Genomic DNA, 18671 nt, shown 5'->3' on the forward strand with positions numbered 1-18671 from the left:
TTTTTTTCTGGTGAAAATCGACAGATATAAAATGATCTTTTTACAGTGGAATCAGTTTGCAAGTAGAGATTCCCCGCCAGTTGTCAGATTAGAGAAGTCACACCAGGCCCAACAAAACAAGCGAGTTTGATATTAAAGTTTGGGATTAGAAGGAGCTAGGGAGTTGTTCAGATTTCCCACCCCTCACCCCAGCACCTCCAATCTTCCCCTCTAAAATAGGATGTGTCATCTCTCAAACACAGGCAAAGTTCCAGCCTGAATACAGCTAGACACCCCCTCACAGAAAAAGCTGGTTTCTACCTCCCTTGGGGCAGAAGAGATCACTATTTTGGCTCAAAATGTTTCTCCTCCAGCTCCTGCTAAGCCAGATAAACAATGATTCTGTTGTGTCAACAAAGCACTTAATTAAGTTGAGGACAATATCAATTAGAATTCATGGATAAGATTTACTTCCAGATAATATAAGCCCTGGAATTAAAGTGATCTGTGTTTCATTGCTCAAAATCTCCTTGAGGGCTGGCTCAGTTATCAGCACAGTACTGATAACACCAAGGTTCAGGGTTCAATCCCTGTATAGGCCAGCCGCAAAAAATAAAATGAAATAAATAAACTCCTTGAGAACAAGAAGGTTAGCCCCATTTTCTAGGTAGGAAAACTGAGGCACAAAAAAATTAATGACTCGATGAAAGTCACTAAATGAGCCCCTCACAAAAACTAAGACAGGAGATTGCAGTGTTTCTCTTCCTAGTCTAATGTTTGCTAGCTTTTGGGCGAATTTGCTAACACTTAGGAGGATGTAAAATCTCTTTATATAGAACTGAGGCCTAAAAAAGTTGGAGACCAAAATTCCTGACAGGAGGGGAACTAGAAAGCTCTTCTCTGGCTACCAACCAAACTGTACCTCCATCATGCCTGCCTGTGGAGCCCTCCTCAACCTGTGCACTCAGCCTATTTCACCAGCACCAAATTGCCTTTACAACATAAAAAGTGGGCCAGGACCTGAGCTGGCCAAGATGAGCAGAATGAATCCTGGGTGACCGGCACATGGACCACTTGGCACATTTGTGGTGGGTGCAGCCACACCATGGTCTGGGGTCCCCTCTGCTTCTCAGAAAGAGGCTGTGAGGGCAGGCTGCATTGTGGAGTTGACATCCTGGGTGTTCCACCTGGTCTTCTGTGCACTGAAGGTCTACGCCCTGTCCAGGCCAGGGAAACCTAGACAAAGACAAGGTCTCAGAGTGAGAACTTGGGCATGGCTGGGGTGGTCAGCCTTGACACAGGGCAGGCCCCCTCCAAGACAGCCTGAGGCAGCCCAGTCACTGGGAGCCCAGGGGAGTTCCATGCCCCACCCAGCCCCACCTATGTCCTCATTCCTACTGCCCACTTTTATGTCTGCAGGCTGCCGTGGGCAAGAAATAACAGGGCCCAAGAAGGCCAAACACAGGGAAACTTGACAGGCCCATAAGCCTGTGGCTCCTGGAAGGAATAGCCCTTTCCAGTATTTGATCCCCCACCGCAACCCCAGCAAATGGTAGGGAGAGGGGGAAGCTCAGAATCTCAGCTCTCCTTTTCCTCCAACCCCCAGTGACTAAACCTCTCAGATCTCTCCATCCCCACTGAGATTCAGAGCCCCCAAAGAAAGTGGAGGGACAGACAGCCAAGGAGGGGAGCCTGGTGGTCAGAAGGAGAGACTGACTCTTTTCCTTTTGTTTGCTCACAGGAGGAGACAAACACCCTCTGTGTGCACAAAGGCTTGCTGTGACAACTTGATAGACCACATAAGGGTTTCAGCAAAGGACTCCCCCACCCCTCTCCGTTGACTTAGATAATGGTAGGGTGTGTTGCCCAGCACATCTCAGATCTTGGCTACAAAAGCCCTCCTTCCTTTTGTTTTCTTCCTCCAGCTCAACTTGCCCACAGGTTCCCAGAGACTCTTGGCAGCTTCCTCACAGGCAGAATGAAGTTGTGAGCTGCGTGGGAGGCAGTTAGACAGCCAGAGTGTTGCAGCCTCGTTAATGAGGGACAATAGCTCTTCTTGGAGCCAGTAAGCCACAGCTACAAAGATGGGGAACCCCAATTAGAAAGGAGTGGGAGAGTAAGAGGAGGGCCTGAGGGACGCCTACAGGAAAGATCCTTATCTTTGGTGGCTCTGTGGGACCCATGGGTGGAGATATAGCCACTTGGGTTTAAGATCGCATCTCCTGTCTAAGGTTAAACATCCCAAGGTCTGTTTTTAGAGGCAAACCCATGGTAGTAACCTTCAAAATACACAAGTTGAAAGGAAGAGGAAAAATTATTAGGGAGAAGCATTTCTCCCTGGGTCTGTAGCTCAGATATTATCCAAGAGTAAGAAAGAAAATAATAAGATATTTATTTAATTTTAATGAATGTCCTCTTCAAATTTTGCTACATTATATGTGTGTATGTGCATATGGATATATGGATACCATCAAGGGCTCTCTTTTTTTTTGGTAACTCAACTACATTACATTATGTTTACAGCAAGGTAATAATCCTGGATTTTCCATGGCTCACTCTGTCAGAGTATAAGATTAGCTCTTGAATTCATTAACAGTCATTTTTTAAATGTCAGATAACTTTTTAAACGCCAAGTACTTATGCAATGCCTTCTGTGCAATTCAAATCAGCTTTACCAAATTAACTCATTAACCTTTATTGTTTTATTTACTAAAGAGAAAAGCTCCCAGGTGTTTTTAGCAGAATATAAAAATATTAAAGTATTCACAGTACAATGTAGGTGAAGGGATGGGTTTTGATTTTCTGTTAATCATTTCTCAGCCTTCCATTAGTTTTTAATCATTCCCACTAAAGCATGCATATAAAAGAAACAAACTCCAGGCACGTCTGCTTTTTTCCAGTTCCCTCATTTTCCTTCCCTCCCATTAAACCTTGGGTTTTCTTCTCCCTCCTGTACCTTTAGAGACCTTGACTCCTGACTACTATTTATTCTGCTGTCTTTGCTCTTAACTTACCCAAGAGCTGCAAGTCAAGTCAGTCTTGATTGCTCTACCTCTCAGAAAACAGATGGGTGCCTTCCAAGGTCAGAGATGGAGCCCAGGAGGCTGGGGTGGAACAGGCCTAGAAACCGAGAATTCTTTCTTTTTCCGAAAACCCTCATCTGGGTTTACCTCCAAATAATCAGACCACAGAGATGCAGGCTACACTGTCTGCTAAAGATAGGTCCACCCATGACTGGCTCCTTCTTGTCATCCAGCTCCCTGCTCACCTATCACCTCCTCAGAGAGACCTTCCCTGACCACCCAAAGGCAAGTCACCAGCCCCTCCCCCATCACCCGCCACCCTCTCAGCACTGCATTGTCTTCATGGATTAGTCACTATCTAAAAACCATCCTGCTATTTATGTGCTTGTTTGTCTGACACGAAGTAGGCACTCAATAAATATCAGTTTAATGAATAAATGAAATACCACCCGAGCACTTGACTTTCTCTCCTGGTTTTAACTTTCTTTTTCTTCTCTTATCACTACCTCCCAGAACCCTCTTTATATGTTTAATCTTTTCTTTCCTCCCATCTCCCAACCCCCTTTTCACTATCATTCATTTGTTAGAACACTTGAACATAATAAGCAAAAACAGTACTGTACATTCCAGTGGCTATAAAGCCTTTGCTGGAAACATTCCCTCAAGCTAGAATTGATGGCCCCTAAACATTAGAGAGATGAACCAGTCAAGAGAATCGTTTTATCAAAAGGTCAAGTGGCTTGAAGGCACTTTTCTCAAAACCTCTCTCTACTCTCCACTCTTCAATCTGAGCCCCACATAAGGAGTTAAAATAATTCCAGCCATTGGAACTGGTCTTGGCTATGCCTTTTGTCCTCCAGCCTAACACAAAATCTTCTCTTGGAGATAATGGAGAAATTTCCCCATAATCAGTGTTGTCTGATTTCTATTATTCCCTCCAGTGACTCATGTGTGATTGTGGAGGCTAGCAAGCTTGCAATGCTTTGTCTCATTCTAGCTTGGACCAAATGCTTTCATTTGATCCAGAAATGTGAAGGAACTGTCTCACCCCAAGGAGCTAATCAGATATGTGGCTGAGATGACAAAAATTGGATTTGGATTTGTCCAGAAAAATATTTATCTCTAGCCACATTTTGAAACAAAGAAAAAGATGTGGGAGTTCACTGGAATGATGGCTGTTTACTGTTAATTCATCATTAATGTGTAAAAGTAATATAAACATTATGAGAGGGGGAGTTTATGACTGCCCAGAGAGATGGACATCCAAGAGTTAGTCTCCTAGAAAACTTGGAAATGATCAGATCCACGCCCAGGGTGATCTCACAGCACACTAATGTATGTGACTCCAACAAATTGCCCCCCCCCCCAAAATAACAAATCACCTTTCTCCTCGGGAATGAGAACCCAGTGCTATGCAGAGGACAGGCCTCTGGAGGTCCACACATTCTTCTTATAAAGGTGTCTTCGCTGTCCCCTCCTTGTTTGAACTGAGGTGGGCCGTAACGTGTAGCTTGCCTCTGGAACATTCACTCATATGTTCATTACTCTTTTGCTCAGCAAATATGTATCAAGTGTGTATTGGTTTCCAGACCCTGAGCCAGGCACTACTGTGACAATGGGAACAGGACAGCCATGGTTGCCCTCATGGACCTTACAGTCTAGAGGGGAGGAGAGATGGCTACACAAGCCTCAGCAGTCATTGTGGGCAATGGTGGAAGTGCTCAGTGCTCTGGGAGGTCCCATGGCACAGACAGCCTGGCCTGAAGGATAGGTGGAGACAGAAAGGGAGAGAGTGCTCCCAGGAGAGGGAGGGCGTGTGTGAAGGCCTTGCTCCAGGAACTGAAAGGCCGGTGTCGATGGTGGCCCTTTGCCCTCGCTGTTGCCATGGTGAGGCAAACACTTCAGGCAGAGAGCCCCCAGAACCCTCCCACCTTCTTCAGAGCTCTGCTCAAACATCACTTTTTTATGGGGCCTTCCTCGACTCCCTTACTTAAAATCGCAGCCTCCACTTCCCTGGAAACTCCTCCACCCCCTCTCTGCTTTCCTTTTCTCCATATCGTGAATCACCTTCAGACCCAACTTATGCTCCGCTTCCTTGTTTACTGTCTTCCCCTCAGTCGAATGGATGTGCTGTCTTCATGAGGATGGAGACCCGTCTGTGTCGTGCACTGCCGTGTCTGTTCTGCCTGACATAGAAATGGCACCCAGTAAATATTTGTTGAATGACTGAATGAGGCAGGAGAGAAGTCCAGGACCAGGCAGGAAGGGCCTTGTAAGCCTTTTAAGCCAGTTGCCCTTCATCCTGAGAGCAAGGGCCTTTGAAGGTTTTAAGCAGAGGAGTGATGTGGTCAGTTTGCATCTTGGAAAGATCGCCCAGGTTGCAGTGTGGGCATGGGCTGGCGGGCAACTTTAGGTCCAACTCTGTACTGCTCTGAAATGTGACACTGTTGGCATGTTGGGGTGACAGAGAGGGCAGGCCCAAGAGATTTGAGAGCCCCCGGGGCCTCCCAGACTCCTCTCCCAGCCCATTCTTCCCTCTTTTCTGCATTTGTTCACCTCACTCTTCCTAACACATCAAAGACATCTTCAGCTTGGAAATAAACTGGAAGCTTGCTATAACTTTATTTGCTACAAGGCAGATTTGATAATCATTCATGGGATCTATAAAAGAATCAAAAAGATCCCATTAAAAAAGGAGTCTTGGGCAGGAGTTCTGCCACAAGCCAGCTCAATGGCTTTGGGCAGGTTGCTTAACCTCCTGGGGCCTCTCGGTTTCCTCATCTGTGAAATGGGAGTAACAATACCTGCCTCAGGACTGTTGTGGGGATTAAATTAAATAACTACAACCTGGGATCTAGGAAGGCACCTTTTTCCACTTCCCCAGGTATTAATTAATAACCAGTCTCGGGTTATTTCCTATATATATGGGTCCCCTGCATCTTCAATGGTAAAAAATAGGTGTTACTATTAGTGTCTCAATGATGAAAAATTGCTTCCTATAAATATTTGGGGATTTGGACTAGCTGTTGTCTCACTGTATATCATTCCTATGAAAGTTGGGCTTTCTGCTTCTCTTCACAGGGAGCCCAGCAGTCCTTGGAGGCAGCAGCTCAGAAGACAGGAGAGCCTCAAAGTTGTATAAATAAAGAGCCGATATGTTCAAACAGAAAAGAATTTTACACACGCAAGCTGCACATCGACATGATGCCGTTCCTGAAGGTGATCTCACACTGAGAAGACAAGGGGTTTTATAGACACATACACAGGAATTCCAGTTAATACACTTCTGCATGGTACAAAAACAGCTTCAGAAGTCCCTCAGAGCTCCTGCTTTATGAGAGGGACAGAAAATAGGCAGTTTGTAGCAGATGAAGAATGAACAAATTAGGACAGTAATCACAGCCAGCCATCGGGGACAAATCAGTTGGGTGTCTGGTTTGGGTGGTGGGGGACAGGGAACAGAGAGGAGAAAGGATAACTTTGAACCACCTCATAAAACAGGCAAATATAGTTCATCTTATCTTGACAGTAACTAAAATAATTGTCACCGTTTTACCACTATAACTTGGTAGTTTATATTCCTTGTGTGGAGAAGACTAATTCTTGAGTTAACTATTTAGAAGTCAACACAAATTCTCTTTTGGATGTCTGGCCTTGTTTTCTGCTCTCTGAGAGTTCATTGATCTCCAGGCTCAGCTTTCTAGTGAGTAGTTAAGGGTACAGAGAGTGCCTGTGGTGGTGATGCCGTCTGTCCATCTTTGCAGTGCTCCCTCTGGCCTCAGCATCCAACACAGCGCCTGGCACATGGAAGGGATCACCAAATGCTCCATGGATCAACCCACCCTTATCATCCCTCAGTCCTCTGGTTTAGGGCCCTTTCCCACCCATGCTGTGTCCTCCTCAGAGCTTACTGAACTGGAAGTAAATGCCCATGGAGTCAAAGAAACTGATAGGGAATAGAGCCAGGCTTGGCATGGAAGGATCTCAGATCCTTCATACTACCCTGGAGGACAGCATCCCAGGCCCTTGATAAAAAAGTGACTCAGAAAGGCAGAAACAAGGGAGAAGAGACCAGATGCTTGCAGAATTCATAGTTCTATAGACTGGCAGGGACTTTGAAAGTCATGAGGGCCACCCTCCCAACCTCAGCTAATCCAGAGTCCTCAGGTTACACCTCTGGGCTGCTGGAATCCCAGTTCTGCAAGGGGGAGCTTTGATTAAGAGTCATGCATTTGCCCAAAATCTGCCTCTCTCCCTTGCTGGGTTCTGCTTTCTTGGGCTTCCTCTTAGATAGCCTCTTCCCCAGTGGTGGCAGGCTGGCCATCAGCTTATCTTTCCTGGGTCATTCCAGAACTGAATGTGAACCAACTCGTGTCACATGCCCATGTCCAAATGAAATGCCATTGGCCCAGCCTGGAGCCACAGGGACTGACAAAAAATGGGGTGCTTAAAAGTACAAGAAGGGAGAATGATTCTGGGCAGCAAAACAAAAGATATTTACTACAGGCATTCAAAAAAATAGTGCCATGCTTCATTATTTATATTAGTGAAACTATTCCTTTTATTCTTAGCAACAGTTTAGTTCTTCCCTTAGGGCTTGAGGAATTATGGTTGGTATTTCTTGGGATGAGATATCATTTTCATTATTACTATTTATTCATTTAACCAATATTTGAGCACCTGCTACGTGTCTGGCACTTTCTGGGCATCTAGGATACATCAGTAAACAAGACAAACCAAGATCTCTGCTGTGCTCCAGGCTAGTGCAGGTGACAGACAATAAACATAACAAATAAGCAGAGTGTATAGTATGTTTAAAAAGTGATGATTGCTATGGAAATGAGATAAGCATATATTTATTGGGCATCTAAAAACTGCGGTATTTAAAGTGGGGAATTTTACAATAATTTTTTGGATATTTACTATCCACAGTGTTTCTTTATTACACTTTATGTTGCACAATTTTGGCACAGTACTGTTAAGGGAAATCAAGGAGTTCCGCTGGCTAAATTCAGGTTCTTGGCGTCTCGAACAAAGAACTGGACGAGACACGCCAGAGGTGAAAAGCAAAGGACAGTTTTATTTAGCAAAGCGAGTTAACAAAGAGAGAAAACACTCCGGAGCGGATGGAGTGGACTCAAGCAAGAGAGAGTGGCTCAAGAGTACTGACAGGTACATTCCCAGGGGTTTAAGTCCTCCCAGCTGGATTTCTGTCATTTGGTCATTGTTTGAGCCCTGGTAGTCTCTGTTGTTTGGAACCTTAGCTGGTGGGAGCTCACTGGTCCAATCAAATGGTGCCCAGTGTGGGGGTGGAGCTCCCTGTCTGTCTTTATCTCTAGCTCCAGAGCCCATGCTCTCAACGGTCTGCTACAAAACTTCACTGCAGACCCCCACTGAGCCCTATCCACTCAAAAGCAGTGCCTATCGTGTTAGCCAAGCATCCAGCACTCCTCCTTCTAGAAAAATCCATCCTTGAGCATGCATTCAAGCAGCTGCAATATTTTCTGACACTACTTTGCCCTTCCCTTCACTCCCACCTGAGTTCTGTGGAGCCAATATAAAGCTTTCTCTCCCAGTGATGGTTCGATTCCCTTCAGCCAACATACAGTTTATTGAGCATCCTCTGTGTGTCAGACACTGTGCTGGGCACTGAGAACAAAGAGATGAATCATCTCCATCCTTGACCTTCCAAGATAATGACAGCACAGTGTTGTGGTGAAGGCAGGCTCAGGCTGCTATGGGAAAGATGCATTAGAATCTTACTCAAATTTAAGAATCTCTTTACAACGCTGAAGACAGCACTAACGGTGCTGGACTAACAGCCCATTTTACATGATAATCTGTTTAAAACAGGCATAGATGTGGGGAAACGTGATTGATCCAGAGTACATCTGGGTTCACTTAATAATTGAACCATGTTTTTTAAAAAAATCTATTCTGTTTTTCAAAAAGAAATGGTAATTGATGAATGAATCGGAATAGAGTTTTTTTCAGGAACTTTAGTTAATTATCAAGGTTAACTCATGATAGTGGGGGTAAAATAGCAATAATGCCTATTAATGCTAGAAAGAGAATTGAATATACTTACACTTCACATTGATATCCAGGGGTGTATCTGTTATACCCAGAAGATGGGAAGTGAGAAATAAGCTTCTACGTCATAGCCATTGCACAGACATGCAAGGCGGAGGAAACTGCCTGAACTTGGCCAGCTGTGCCTGGAGTTAGAGCAGCCCCCTCCTGGTGTGGGCACATCCACCAAGCAAAGTGACTGCCACTGCCACTGAATTCTGTGGTCACATGGGGGAGGAACGGCATGGATTTCAATGAATGGAAGCAACAGGGAAATAATGCGTGGCCTAAAATGTTGTCCAAAAATTGAGCAGGCCACCTCAAGAGATAAGTTCTGGTCCCTAGAGCCATTTAAACGTCCTTTGCTGACCACTTAGCAGGAAAGTTGTAGAGGGATCACAAGCTGGTTTCAAGATTCAATGATTCCAGGACTCTCGAATAATATTGCCAGGAAAAACATTGAGGACACCAAGTCTGTTACATTTCCAAAAGAAAGAAGTCCAGGATTAAGTGGAATATTATCAATATTAAATTGTCAAACCAGTAGTTGGGAAGCCCTGGGTCTTCTCTGACTCTGAGTGACCTTGTAATACTTCAGGGACTCTGTTTTCTCTTTAATATGTTGAGGTAATAGTAGTGGGAACTTCATACCTGCCTCTCAACAGTAAAGTGAGAATTACATGAAATGACAGTTTTCAAGAGTGTTCACATTTATAAAAGACTCAGTTCATAAGGGAGAAAGGAACAAACACTCATTGATCCCTGCTAAGGGCCAGGTTCCTCACATATTAAACCTTAATCTTCCCACCTCCCTTCCTGGTAAATGTGCAGATGGGGAAACTGAGGCTCTGAAACACCAATGACATGGCTGGCAGCAGAGGGAGCTAGGATTCAAAGCCACAAAACCCACAATGCTTGATATTGATGAGGTCTGTCTGTTCTGTTCGTGGGAAGAATTTAATTATTTGTTCTGGCTTTGGAGGAGAGACTTGATAACATATTTTAATCTTAATAATACAAGGTACCTTATGATTTTCCTAAGCCAGTTTATTAAAGAAAAAATGTGGGATCTTTTTAATACAGAAGAAAAGTTGTTCTACCTTGAAGCTGAAACTTTTGGATGAGATGCTGACGTTCTTCCATTATGAAGAAAGCATTGAAATGAGTAATTTATATTTGTGTATCACATGGGATGTTACACAGAATTTCCAAATGTATTTTCCTGGTTAAGCTTTTAAGAACTCTGTCCAGTATGGATTATTGCTCCCATTTCACAGATAGAGAAGCTGAGGTTCAAGGACAAGTCATGCAGCTAGCTCGAGGCCGACTGGGACCCCCCACTTCCGACTCCTGTGTCCCATGCTCCTCTGTCTTCCCAGCAGTTCTCGGAGAAAGCCTGCCAGGGACCTGGAAGTACCATGCTCAGATGGGGTGTTGTGCATAAGGGTGGAGAACAGGATGGCTGGCAGGTTTTCCAAGGACAGATGAGAACTTAAGATCACTTGTCCAGTGCCTGTCAGTTAACAGTTTAAGAAACTGAGGCTCAGGGGTTCAGTGACTCCCATGGTCTGTAAGATATTTAGTGTAGGAGTTAGGACTTCAGTGCATGCAGTCTGACCCCAGGACCTGCATCCCAGCCACTGAGGAAACTGTCTCTCATTGCGGGTTTCAGTGTTGCAGTTTGTGTTTACAAAGTGTTTGTTACTCCTCCCCTCCCCAGTCCTATAAAATACCACACTGCTGCCAGTGCTCTTTCTAAATACAGCCCAGTCACATCACTGGTTTGTTTGAAATTCATTACATGTCCCCATTGGCCTTCTGATTAAATTCCCATCATCAAAGATGTATTTCTTTTACAAATAGAAAAATATAACAAATACAATTTTTTTAAAACTCCAGACCGCAACATGCAAGATCTGGCCCATGTCTAATTAACACTGTCTACACATGGCAGCCACCCCAAATACCTCCTAACCAGCACATGCTGATTCCTCTGCCTGGAACTGTCCTACCTTCCCTTCCCTGCAAGACTTAGCACTATGTCCACTAGTAAACAAACCTTCTCAGCCTAATTTATCTTCACCTCCCATGAGGTCCTGCAGAAACCTGTCATAGTCTGCCGTAACACTTACTACACCGCCTTGCAAACTGACCTGCCATTTCCTCACAAGGCAGTGAGTGAGCTTCCTACAAATAGATCTTTCACCTTTGTGCCCCAGTGCCCACCATGGTACCGGCACATAGCAGACGTTCGATAAATGTTCATTAGCTGAATGAACAGAGGAAAAGCAAATGACTTGGCCAGAATAACAGAGTTGGGAGATGAATTTTCAGTCCGTCGGTTTGTTTTGCTTGCTCACCAAGTGTTTCAATCCCTCAGTTTAGTCACTGCATTTGTAACTCAACTAAAAGTGACTGGGCGGGCCGGTTAGCACAGTTGGTTAGAGTGGTGTTGATAATACCAAGGTCAAGGGTTTGGATCCCCATACCAGCCAGCTGCCAAAAAGAAAACAAAAAGTGACAGAGAGCATTTTATTTAGATTTTTAATTCAAATTTTGAATCTGAAATATATTTAGAATGTTTTTTAAAATTTTAAATATAAAATAGTTTGTCTCCCAGGTGCTCAATTCCCTTCCCTCAGACAACCTCCGTTGCTAGTTTCCTGTGTGCCCTTCCTAAGATGTATAATGCATAGATAAACAAACATAGATAGATAAATACACAGATAGATGTTTCACGTAAATTTTAGTATATTATGGACTCAGAGTCTTTTTTTTTTTACTTAATGTGTCTTAGAGTTCTTTTTATGTTGATTCATAGATACCTTGTTGTTTTTAATGGCTGCATAGTATTACATTGTATAAATTACCGTAATTCATTTGATTCATCCCCAATTGATGGGATATTTAGGTTGCTTCCAATTTTTCAAAATGAATGAATGACCTTATGTATAAATTATTTCACATGTGTATTCATATATCTAAAAAATGATAACCTTTTTGACACTTTTCTAAGCAACATGCAATTGATGGTCAGAATTTCACATTAAGACTATTTGTTTTTCTAACAAGGACTCACCTAAAGTTTCTTTCTAAATCTCTGACTCTATTTGTTCCCATCTCCCCATCTGCGAAATAAGAATGTCCCTTGCCCCTGACGATTCATAGCTGCATGTTGTTGAGACTGAAGTTTTATCCTCCTTGGCTTTGAAATTCTTCCAAAGGAAGAAGCTTGTTTCTCCATTTTAATCCAATTTCCTGATAGATTAAAAGGCTTTATAAACAGGGATTTTAAAAAATTTATCTCTTTTCTTGTCTTTCTTGACTTAGCAATTTATTATGACTGAGGTAGGTTTTTCCTGCAGTATTTTTTTAAAACCTTTCAACTTATTCAGGAATGATTTGTTTTACTCTACGAGGCCAAATCTGCTTTGTCTCCAAAATGAGAAACCCAAAAGAAGGAAAATTATTTACCTGCTTTAGCTTTTTTATGTCAGCAAGTCTCATCAGCTACAAACACTAAGCTAACAAGTGAGAAACACACAGGATGAAAAGCCACCAAGTGAGAAAACTCAGAAGGAGTTAGAGAGAGTGCCAAATTAGCAGATAATTAATAGTCTCTTCCCAAAGAAGGTTGAGTATTTGATAACAAAGTGGAAAATTGATTGTCACTAAAGGGTGAGAGTAAACCAGGAGAGACTTGCACGGCCCTCCACATCAGATTCCAGCTCCGTCGCTGAAATGAACTGGGAATTGGGCAGGGATCCAGGTGACAAAGCCACAGGCCTGTTCTCATCGGACACACAGGGCTTTCCTTGGGTCACCAACTCTACCTGCCATGTTACTTTGATACTAAAGAGCTGCTCTTGCAGGGAGGATCAGTGATTTTCAATCCTGGCTGCGTATTGGAATCTCCCAAGAAGCCTTAAAAATGCCCCAGCTCCAGAGAGTCCGATTTTATTGTTTAGGCTCAGGTCCTGGGAGCCATATTTTTTTAAACTCCTCAAATAATTCTAACACTCAGCCAGGGTTTGAGAACCACTGTTATAGAGATTTCTGTGTGGTGTGATTGCAAGCAGCTTGTGTGACTCAGGGAAAGAGGAAGAAGGCATCAAAAATGATAAGAAACCAAATCCGTGGTAATCCTGGGAACTCCACAAAAGGCCAGTCTGACCCTTTGGCTCATTTGCTTTAAATCCTCAATGCCTCCCATTTGTTCTCAAGATAAAGACCAAAGTCCTTAACCTGACTTCAAGTCCTTGGGGATCTGACTCCTGCCCACCCTGCCCACTTCTCTAGTCATACCAGTCCTCCGTCAGACCCCTGGAGGTGCCCTGCTTCCTTCTGCCCGTTAGTCTTTCTTCTCCCCTCCCCCCAATAAACTCCTGCATACGCTGGACATTGAGCATAGCACAGAGGAATGGTACAAGACCCATCGAAACAAGTACAACTAACAATCTAACAGTGTTCGATGCTGCTCTAAGCCTGCCTGGCTCTTTAAGGCTGCTCACACTAGTAGTAGTAGAAGAAACAACTAAGAAAACTGGATTCTATTTTACCAAAGGTCAGGGACCACAGAATTGTTTGCATTTATTTTGTCTTATGTATTCTTTGTTGTGTGTTAACCCAATAGGAAAATGGAGATGAACTGGACTATCTTGAAGAACCAGGGCCACCCCTCAGAGGAAATCAAGACAGCCAAGGTAGAGACAGCTGGGTTGGGCTTTATAATCTTATAACTAAAATTGTTGGATGAACTTTGTGCTGTTAAAAGATGTTAATCGGGAATGACCCTTCCATTTCCTCTCAGGTCATAGGATGGAAGTCAGAACACAGACCAAAGTGCTAAGTTCAGACTTCGATGAGTTCTTAGTGCATCACAAGCCAGATGATAATAACACGTTATATCCTTGGACTTATTGAAAGATTTCTTTCCTGCCACAGGTGCAGATTGATGTAAGAGAGTAGAGACTTTGGGGGCATTACAAAAAGGCCCCACAGGCACCTCCACTTCTCTGTTCCACCTACTTTCACAGGGGGCTTGGATAGGCAGACGGGGGTGCTGAGATTTCCTGCTTAAAGGAATGATGATATTCCAACAGACGGGGGACTATCATTTTTAGAGACCCAAGCCCCTGTCACCCACAGCTCTGGGTGGCCAGAGCTGCTTGATTGTGCCTTCCTCCAAAAATGACACTGCATTTGATGATGATGATGATGATGACAATGATGGTGATAGTTTTAGGAAATACTGGGCCCAGAACCACTGGGCTTTTCAGCATAGTTCATATCCCTAGGCCCTGAACTAGACTCTAAGTTCTTTCCTGGGGGCTCCTGGGCATGCTGCATGATGCTGCCATTGGCTAGGCCCAGCTCGCAGAGCTGTTCTGTATCCTTGTTGTGGCTTGCAGAGGTGAGAACAGATGTGGGAGACTCTTGCATTCTCAAGGAGTGAATGCAGGGCCAGACAGGAGGATTGTGCTTGCTCACTATACAAAGGCATCCAACAGAGGGAGCCTGTGGGGGCTGAAATCCAGCCTGTGCTCTGGTGCCCAAGCCACACACCCCAGCACTGGGCCATGTCTTCCCACAGGAGACTCCTTTTCCTACTTGACCCTTCCACTGGGTTGCCTCTTTCTAATTCACACAAAGCTGCTCTATACAGGCTAGCAGCTGCGGGTCTGAGCTGCTGAGCTGACAGTATGGGCTCTGGAGTTGAACCACCTCTGCCTTAACTTCTCTGTGCTTCAGTGTCCTCCTCTGTCAAAAGAGGCTGAAAACATGAGGCTGCATGAGGAACAAATGAAGTAATTCACATAAAGTAGCCCTGTAATGAATAATAATCTAGACTTGGATATCACAATGAATAAATATCTACCCTCTCATGGTCACTGTTTACCAATCTGTGAAATGACTATGACTTTTCCTATCTCCTCTGGATCCCTATGAGGGAGACCATAAGAGCATATAAGATAAATGTGTAAAGTCACAGATTTTGGACTTTACCCTAAACTTGATTTTTTTTTTTTTTCCTGTTTACATCTTTTACCATTTCTTTCCATGCTAGTCAAAAATAATTAATTTTTATACTAATTTTATTTTTAAAAAATTAAAATTAGTCAAAAAAATCACTATTTCTGGATATCAGACAATAATATATTATGGTAGCCTGACCCCTGGGTTTGGTCAAGCTTTTAAGCAGGATTTCCGCTAACATGAGGCTCCTGCCACCTCAGTTTTTAAAGCTGAGTGACACTAGCCAGGGAAACTGTTCCAGTCTTCAGATCTTCTAACATTGTAAATCACATATGCAAAATGTGAACACTGACAAGCCTACAAGGTCTTGGCCAAGGGCAATGGAGGTTTTAGGCAGCACAGAACGTGGCCAAATCCAAGCAATGACCAAGTCAGTCAAAACAGATTTCCTATCTCAAGACAGAAGGGCAGGCTCCAGCTGAGTTCCATAAAGCTTATTCAGACAGTCTTTAATGCAATGAAATATCACTGCAGAAAATTAAAGAAGGCATTTGCCTGTCCTGAATGAAAAATGCTAATGTTTAAAAGGATTTCAAATCTTTGAAGGAAAAAAAGGAGCGAGTGCCAAGGAATTTTTTTTAACTATTTTAGGATCAATTTTCCCCCCATAGGTCTTAAGACTAATTGTCAGGATTTTTTCTTTCCTCTAAATTAAGTAGTGATCTGCATGGTTAATTATAAGCAGTGATCCAGTGCCACCTCCAGTGAGAATACCATGAGTCTTGGACTTGGTGAGAACACTGCATGCGAGTTTTCACAAGACAGATCAACTCGGCAACCTCCAAACCAAAGGCGGCTGAGGAAATTGCTCTTGTTTTAAATACAAACCTTTCCTTTTCTCCCCTCTATTATACCCTCGAAATCCAAGGAAAGAATAAAATTTCAATTTTTATTTTAATTCTTATTTGTTTCCCAGGCCAATGGTTCTCAAACTTCAGTGTGCATGAGAATCACCTGGAAGGCTTATTAAAATAAAGATTTCTGGGCCTCATCCCCAGAGTTTCTGATTCACTAGATCTGGGCTGAGGCCTGACAATTTGCATTTTTAGTGAGTTCCTGAGTGATTTTGATGCTGGTTGTACTCCCGGGACTGCACTTTGAAACCCTTTTCCTAGGCCTTGCTTCTTGTATTTATTTCTCTGAATTTGGCAGCAACTCAATTTAATCTTTCTTTTAAAAATAATAGGTGAAATGGGTAACTATGTGAGGTGATGGATATGTTAATTTGCTCCACTGTAGCTTCACTTTTCATTACCTGTATGTATCCTATAACATCATGTTGTATACCTTCAATAGACACAACAAAATTTATTTATTAAAAATAAATATTTTTTAATATTTTTAAATATTTTATTTTAATTATTTTAAATATTTTAATTATTTTTAAATATTTTTAATATTTTTAATAAATAGTCGGGGGGAGGAATTGGTGGGCAGGTACTCTTTAGGCAGCATCACTGTGATCAGGTGCACTGATTATAGAGTCTGATTCCCTGGGTTCACATCCCAGCTCCACTCTTACTAGCTGTGTGGCCAAGTTACAGAACTTCTCTGAGCATCTTTTTTTTCTTCATCTGTAAAATGGGGATATTAATAGTCCTTCTCTCAAGGGGTGGTTGTGACATAAAGGAGTTAATACGTGTAATGTGCTTTGAAAAGTACCTGTCACAGAGTGCTCAAGAAGGATTAGCTATTAGTCTATTTTTTTAAAACCTTAATTATAGTAACCATAATTTGTACTTTGTCAGGATAACACGATGATTTCTTTACTTTCCCAATCAGTCTTGGTGGCAGGGGGGCTTGCTCGCGGGAGAACCATTTAGTCCTCTGCTGAAATCCATCTTTTGCAGCAGACCCCAGATGAAAGAGGCAGCCTTGCCACCTTTTGCATTTGGTGAAGTTACTGTAACATAACCCCTTGGAACATGACAGAATTGCTTTAAGATATTCTTAGGAAGAGTGAGAGATTTGGGGAGCCATGCATGAGGCACAGGGGGTCCCTAAGGAACAGTCTGAGACAATGGAGAGAAAAATGAAAGGCAGACCTTGTGGAAACCCTCAGAAACCAATGAGCCACTTTCAGTCTATCAGAAAAAGAAGGCTCGGAGCCTTATTGCTTTATCCAAGAGATGGATGTGTAATAGTTAGGATTTTGGTACAACTGTCCTAACAAAGGCCAAAGTAAAGTGGACTTTGAACAAGATGGCTGGTTTATTTCACACTCACAGAAAAGTCCTAGCTGGCAGGCAGGGAGGTGAGGACAACTCCACTCCACAGGGCTGTTGGGGACCCAAGCTTCTGTTCTCTTATTATCTCTCTGCCATCCCCTTTGCTATCACCCTGTCTGCAGGGTCAGTGCTGGCTCAACAGGAGAAAAGGAGTCAGTGTTGGGCCCACAGCTGCCTCTTAAGGGCACCATTCAGAATTGCATCTGTCCCCCTCTGCTCGCATCCCATTGTCCCACCTAGTCACAAGGGAGGCCAGGAAAAAAGGCTCCTACTGGGTGTCCATGTATCAAACTAGAACTTGAGGGGGCTCTGTTCCCCAAAGGCAGAAGGGGAAATGATGTTGGGGGGCAGTTAGCAGTCTCTGCCACATGTGAGATGTATCTGTCTTACACAAGCTACCACTTTCCTACCTCTTGGCCCAGTCACATTTATCTGTCATAGCAGCTCCTTAAGCTCAGTGTGCCTTTTCTCTTAGCCACAAACCCTGTGCATGCTTTATCTACCCACTCTGTGGTTTGCCTGAGAAGAGGCACTAGGGTATCCCTACTTCCTCCATTGGGCTTTGTGGTGCCAAAGGGAGAGAAAAGTATATGTAAGGCTCTCATGAATTTGCCTGAGAACTTTTAAAAGTACAAAGACTTCTGTGAGGCTTCCGGGGGTATAATTTCCGTTGACCCTAATGGGAGCTGGCTAGGGAGCCAGGCTCTCTTCTTTGAAAATAAGCCCCTTAGGAAGCAGCCAACAGTGTCTGCTTTTCATTGCACTTTCTATCACTTGATGATGCTTCCACTTCCCTTCGGAGCCCTGAAGTCTATTCAATTTCACACGTGCTTATAGGACGGCCACTAAGTACCACTTAGAGCCACATGTGTTACATGTGCTTCTTGAAGGAAAGGATTGTACCTCATTTGGGCCTATTAAATGTTCCATAAGTGAATGAATGAATGAATGAATGAATGAATATGCTGAGGATTCAGGGATTCAAAGATGACAAAACCACATTTCCTACCCTCAAGAACTTACAGTAAAGACTTCAACTTTGGGCATAATATATCCTCCCTGTGAGTAAACAGTGCCTGCTTGGTAAGGTCACAGCCCTCCAACTGGGATGCACTCACAGAATCCACAGCCACCAGCCAGGCCCTGCATCTCCACCATAGACCCAGAAGCAGCCAGCAGGGCAGAGGATGGCTGACGCTGACAGGGAAGGAAGATGCTAGCTCCCAGCCCCATCAGCTTCTAGGTGAGTGGCCCAGCAGCCACCACGCCCTCATTAACCTGACAAGACTGGTCTAATTCATGGCTAGTGTGCTAAGAAGTTACATCACAGTAC

General features: G+C 43.5%; 1 protein-coding gene across 1 annotated transcript in view; it reads left to right on the forward strand.

Moving 5' to 3' along the window:
• Nucleotides 1-18671, forward strand: part of KIAA2012 (KIAA2012 ortholog) — a 101894-nt gene that overhangs the window by 61884 nt on the left and 21339 nt on the right. Inside the window, 2 exon segments of the mRNA XM_063112427.1 lie at nucleotides 6084-6221; nucleotides 13708-13777. Coding sequence (XP_062968497.1) covers nucleotides 6084-6221; nucleotides 13708-13777 — 208 coding nt within the window.

The sequence above is a fragment of the Cynocephalus volans genome, chromosome 1 (assembly GCF_027409185.1).
Source record: "Cynocephalus volans isolate mCynVol1 chromosome 1, mCynVol1.pri, whole genome shotgun sequence".
NCBI lineage: Eukaryota > Metazoa > Chordata > Mammalia > Dermoptera > Cynocephalidae > Cynocephalus > Cynocephalus volans.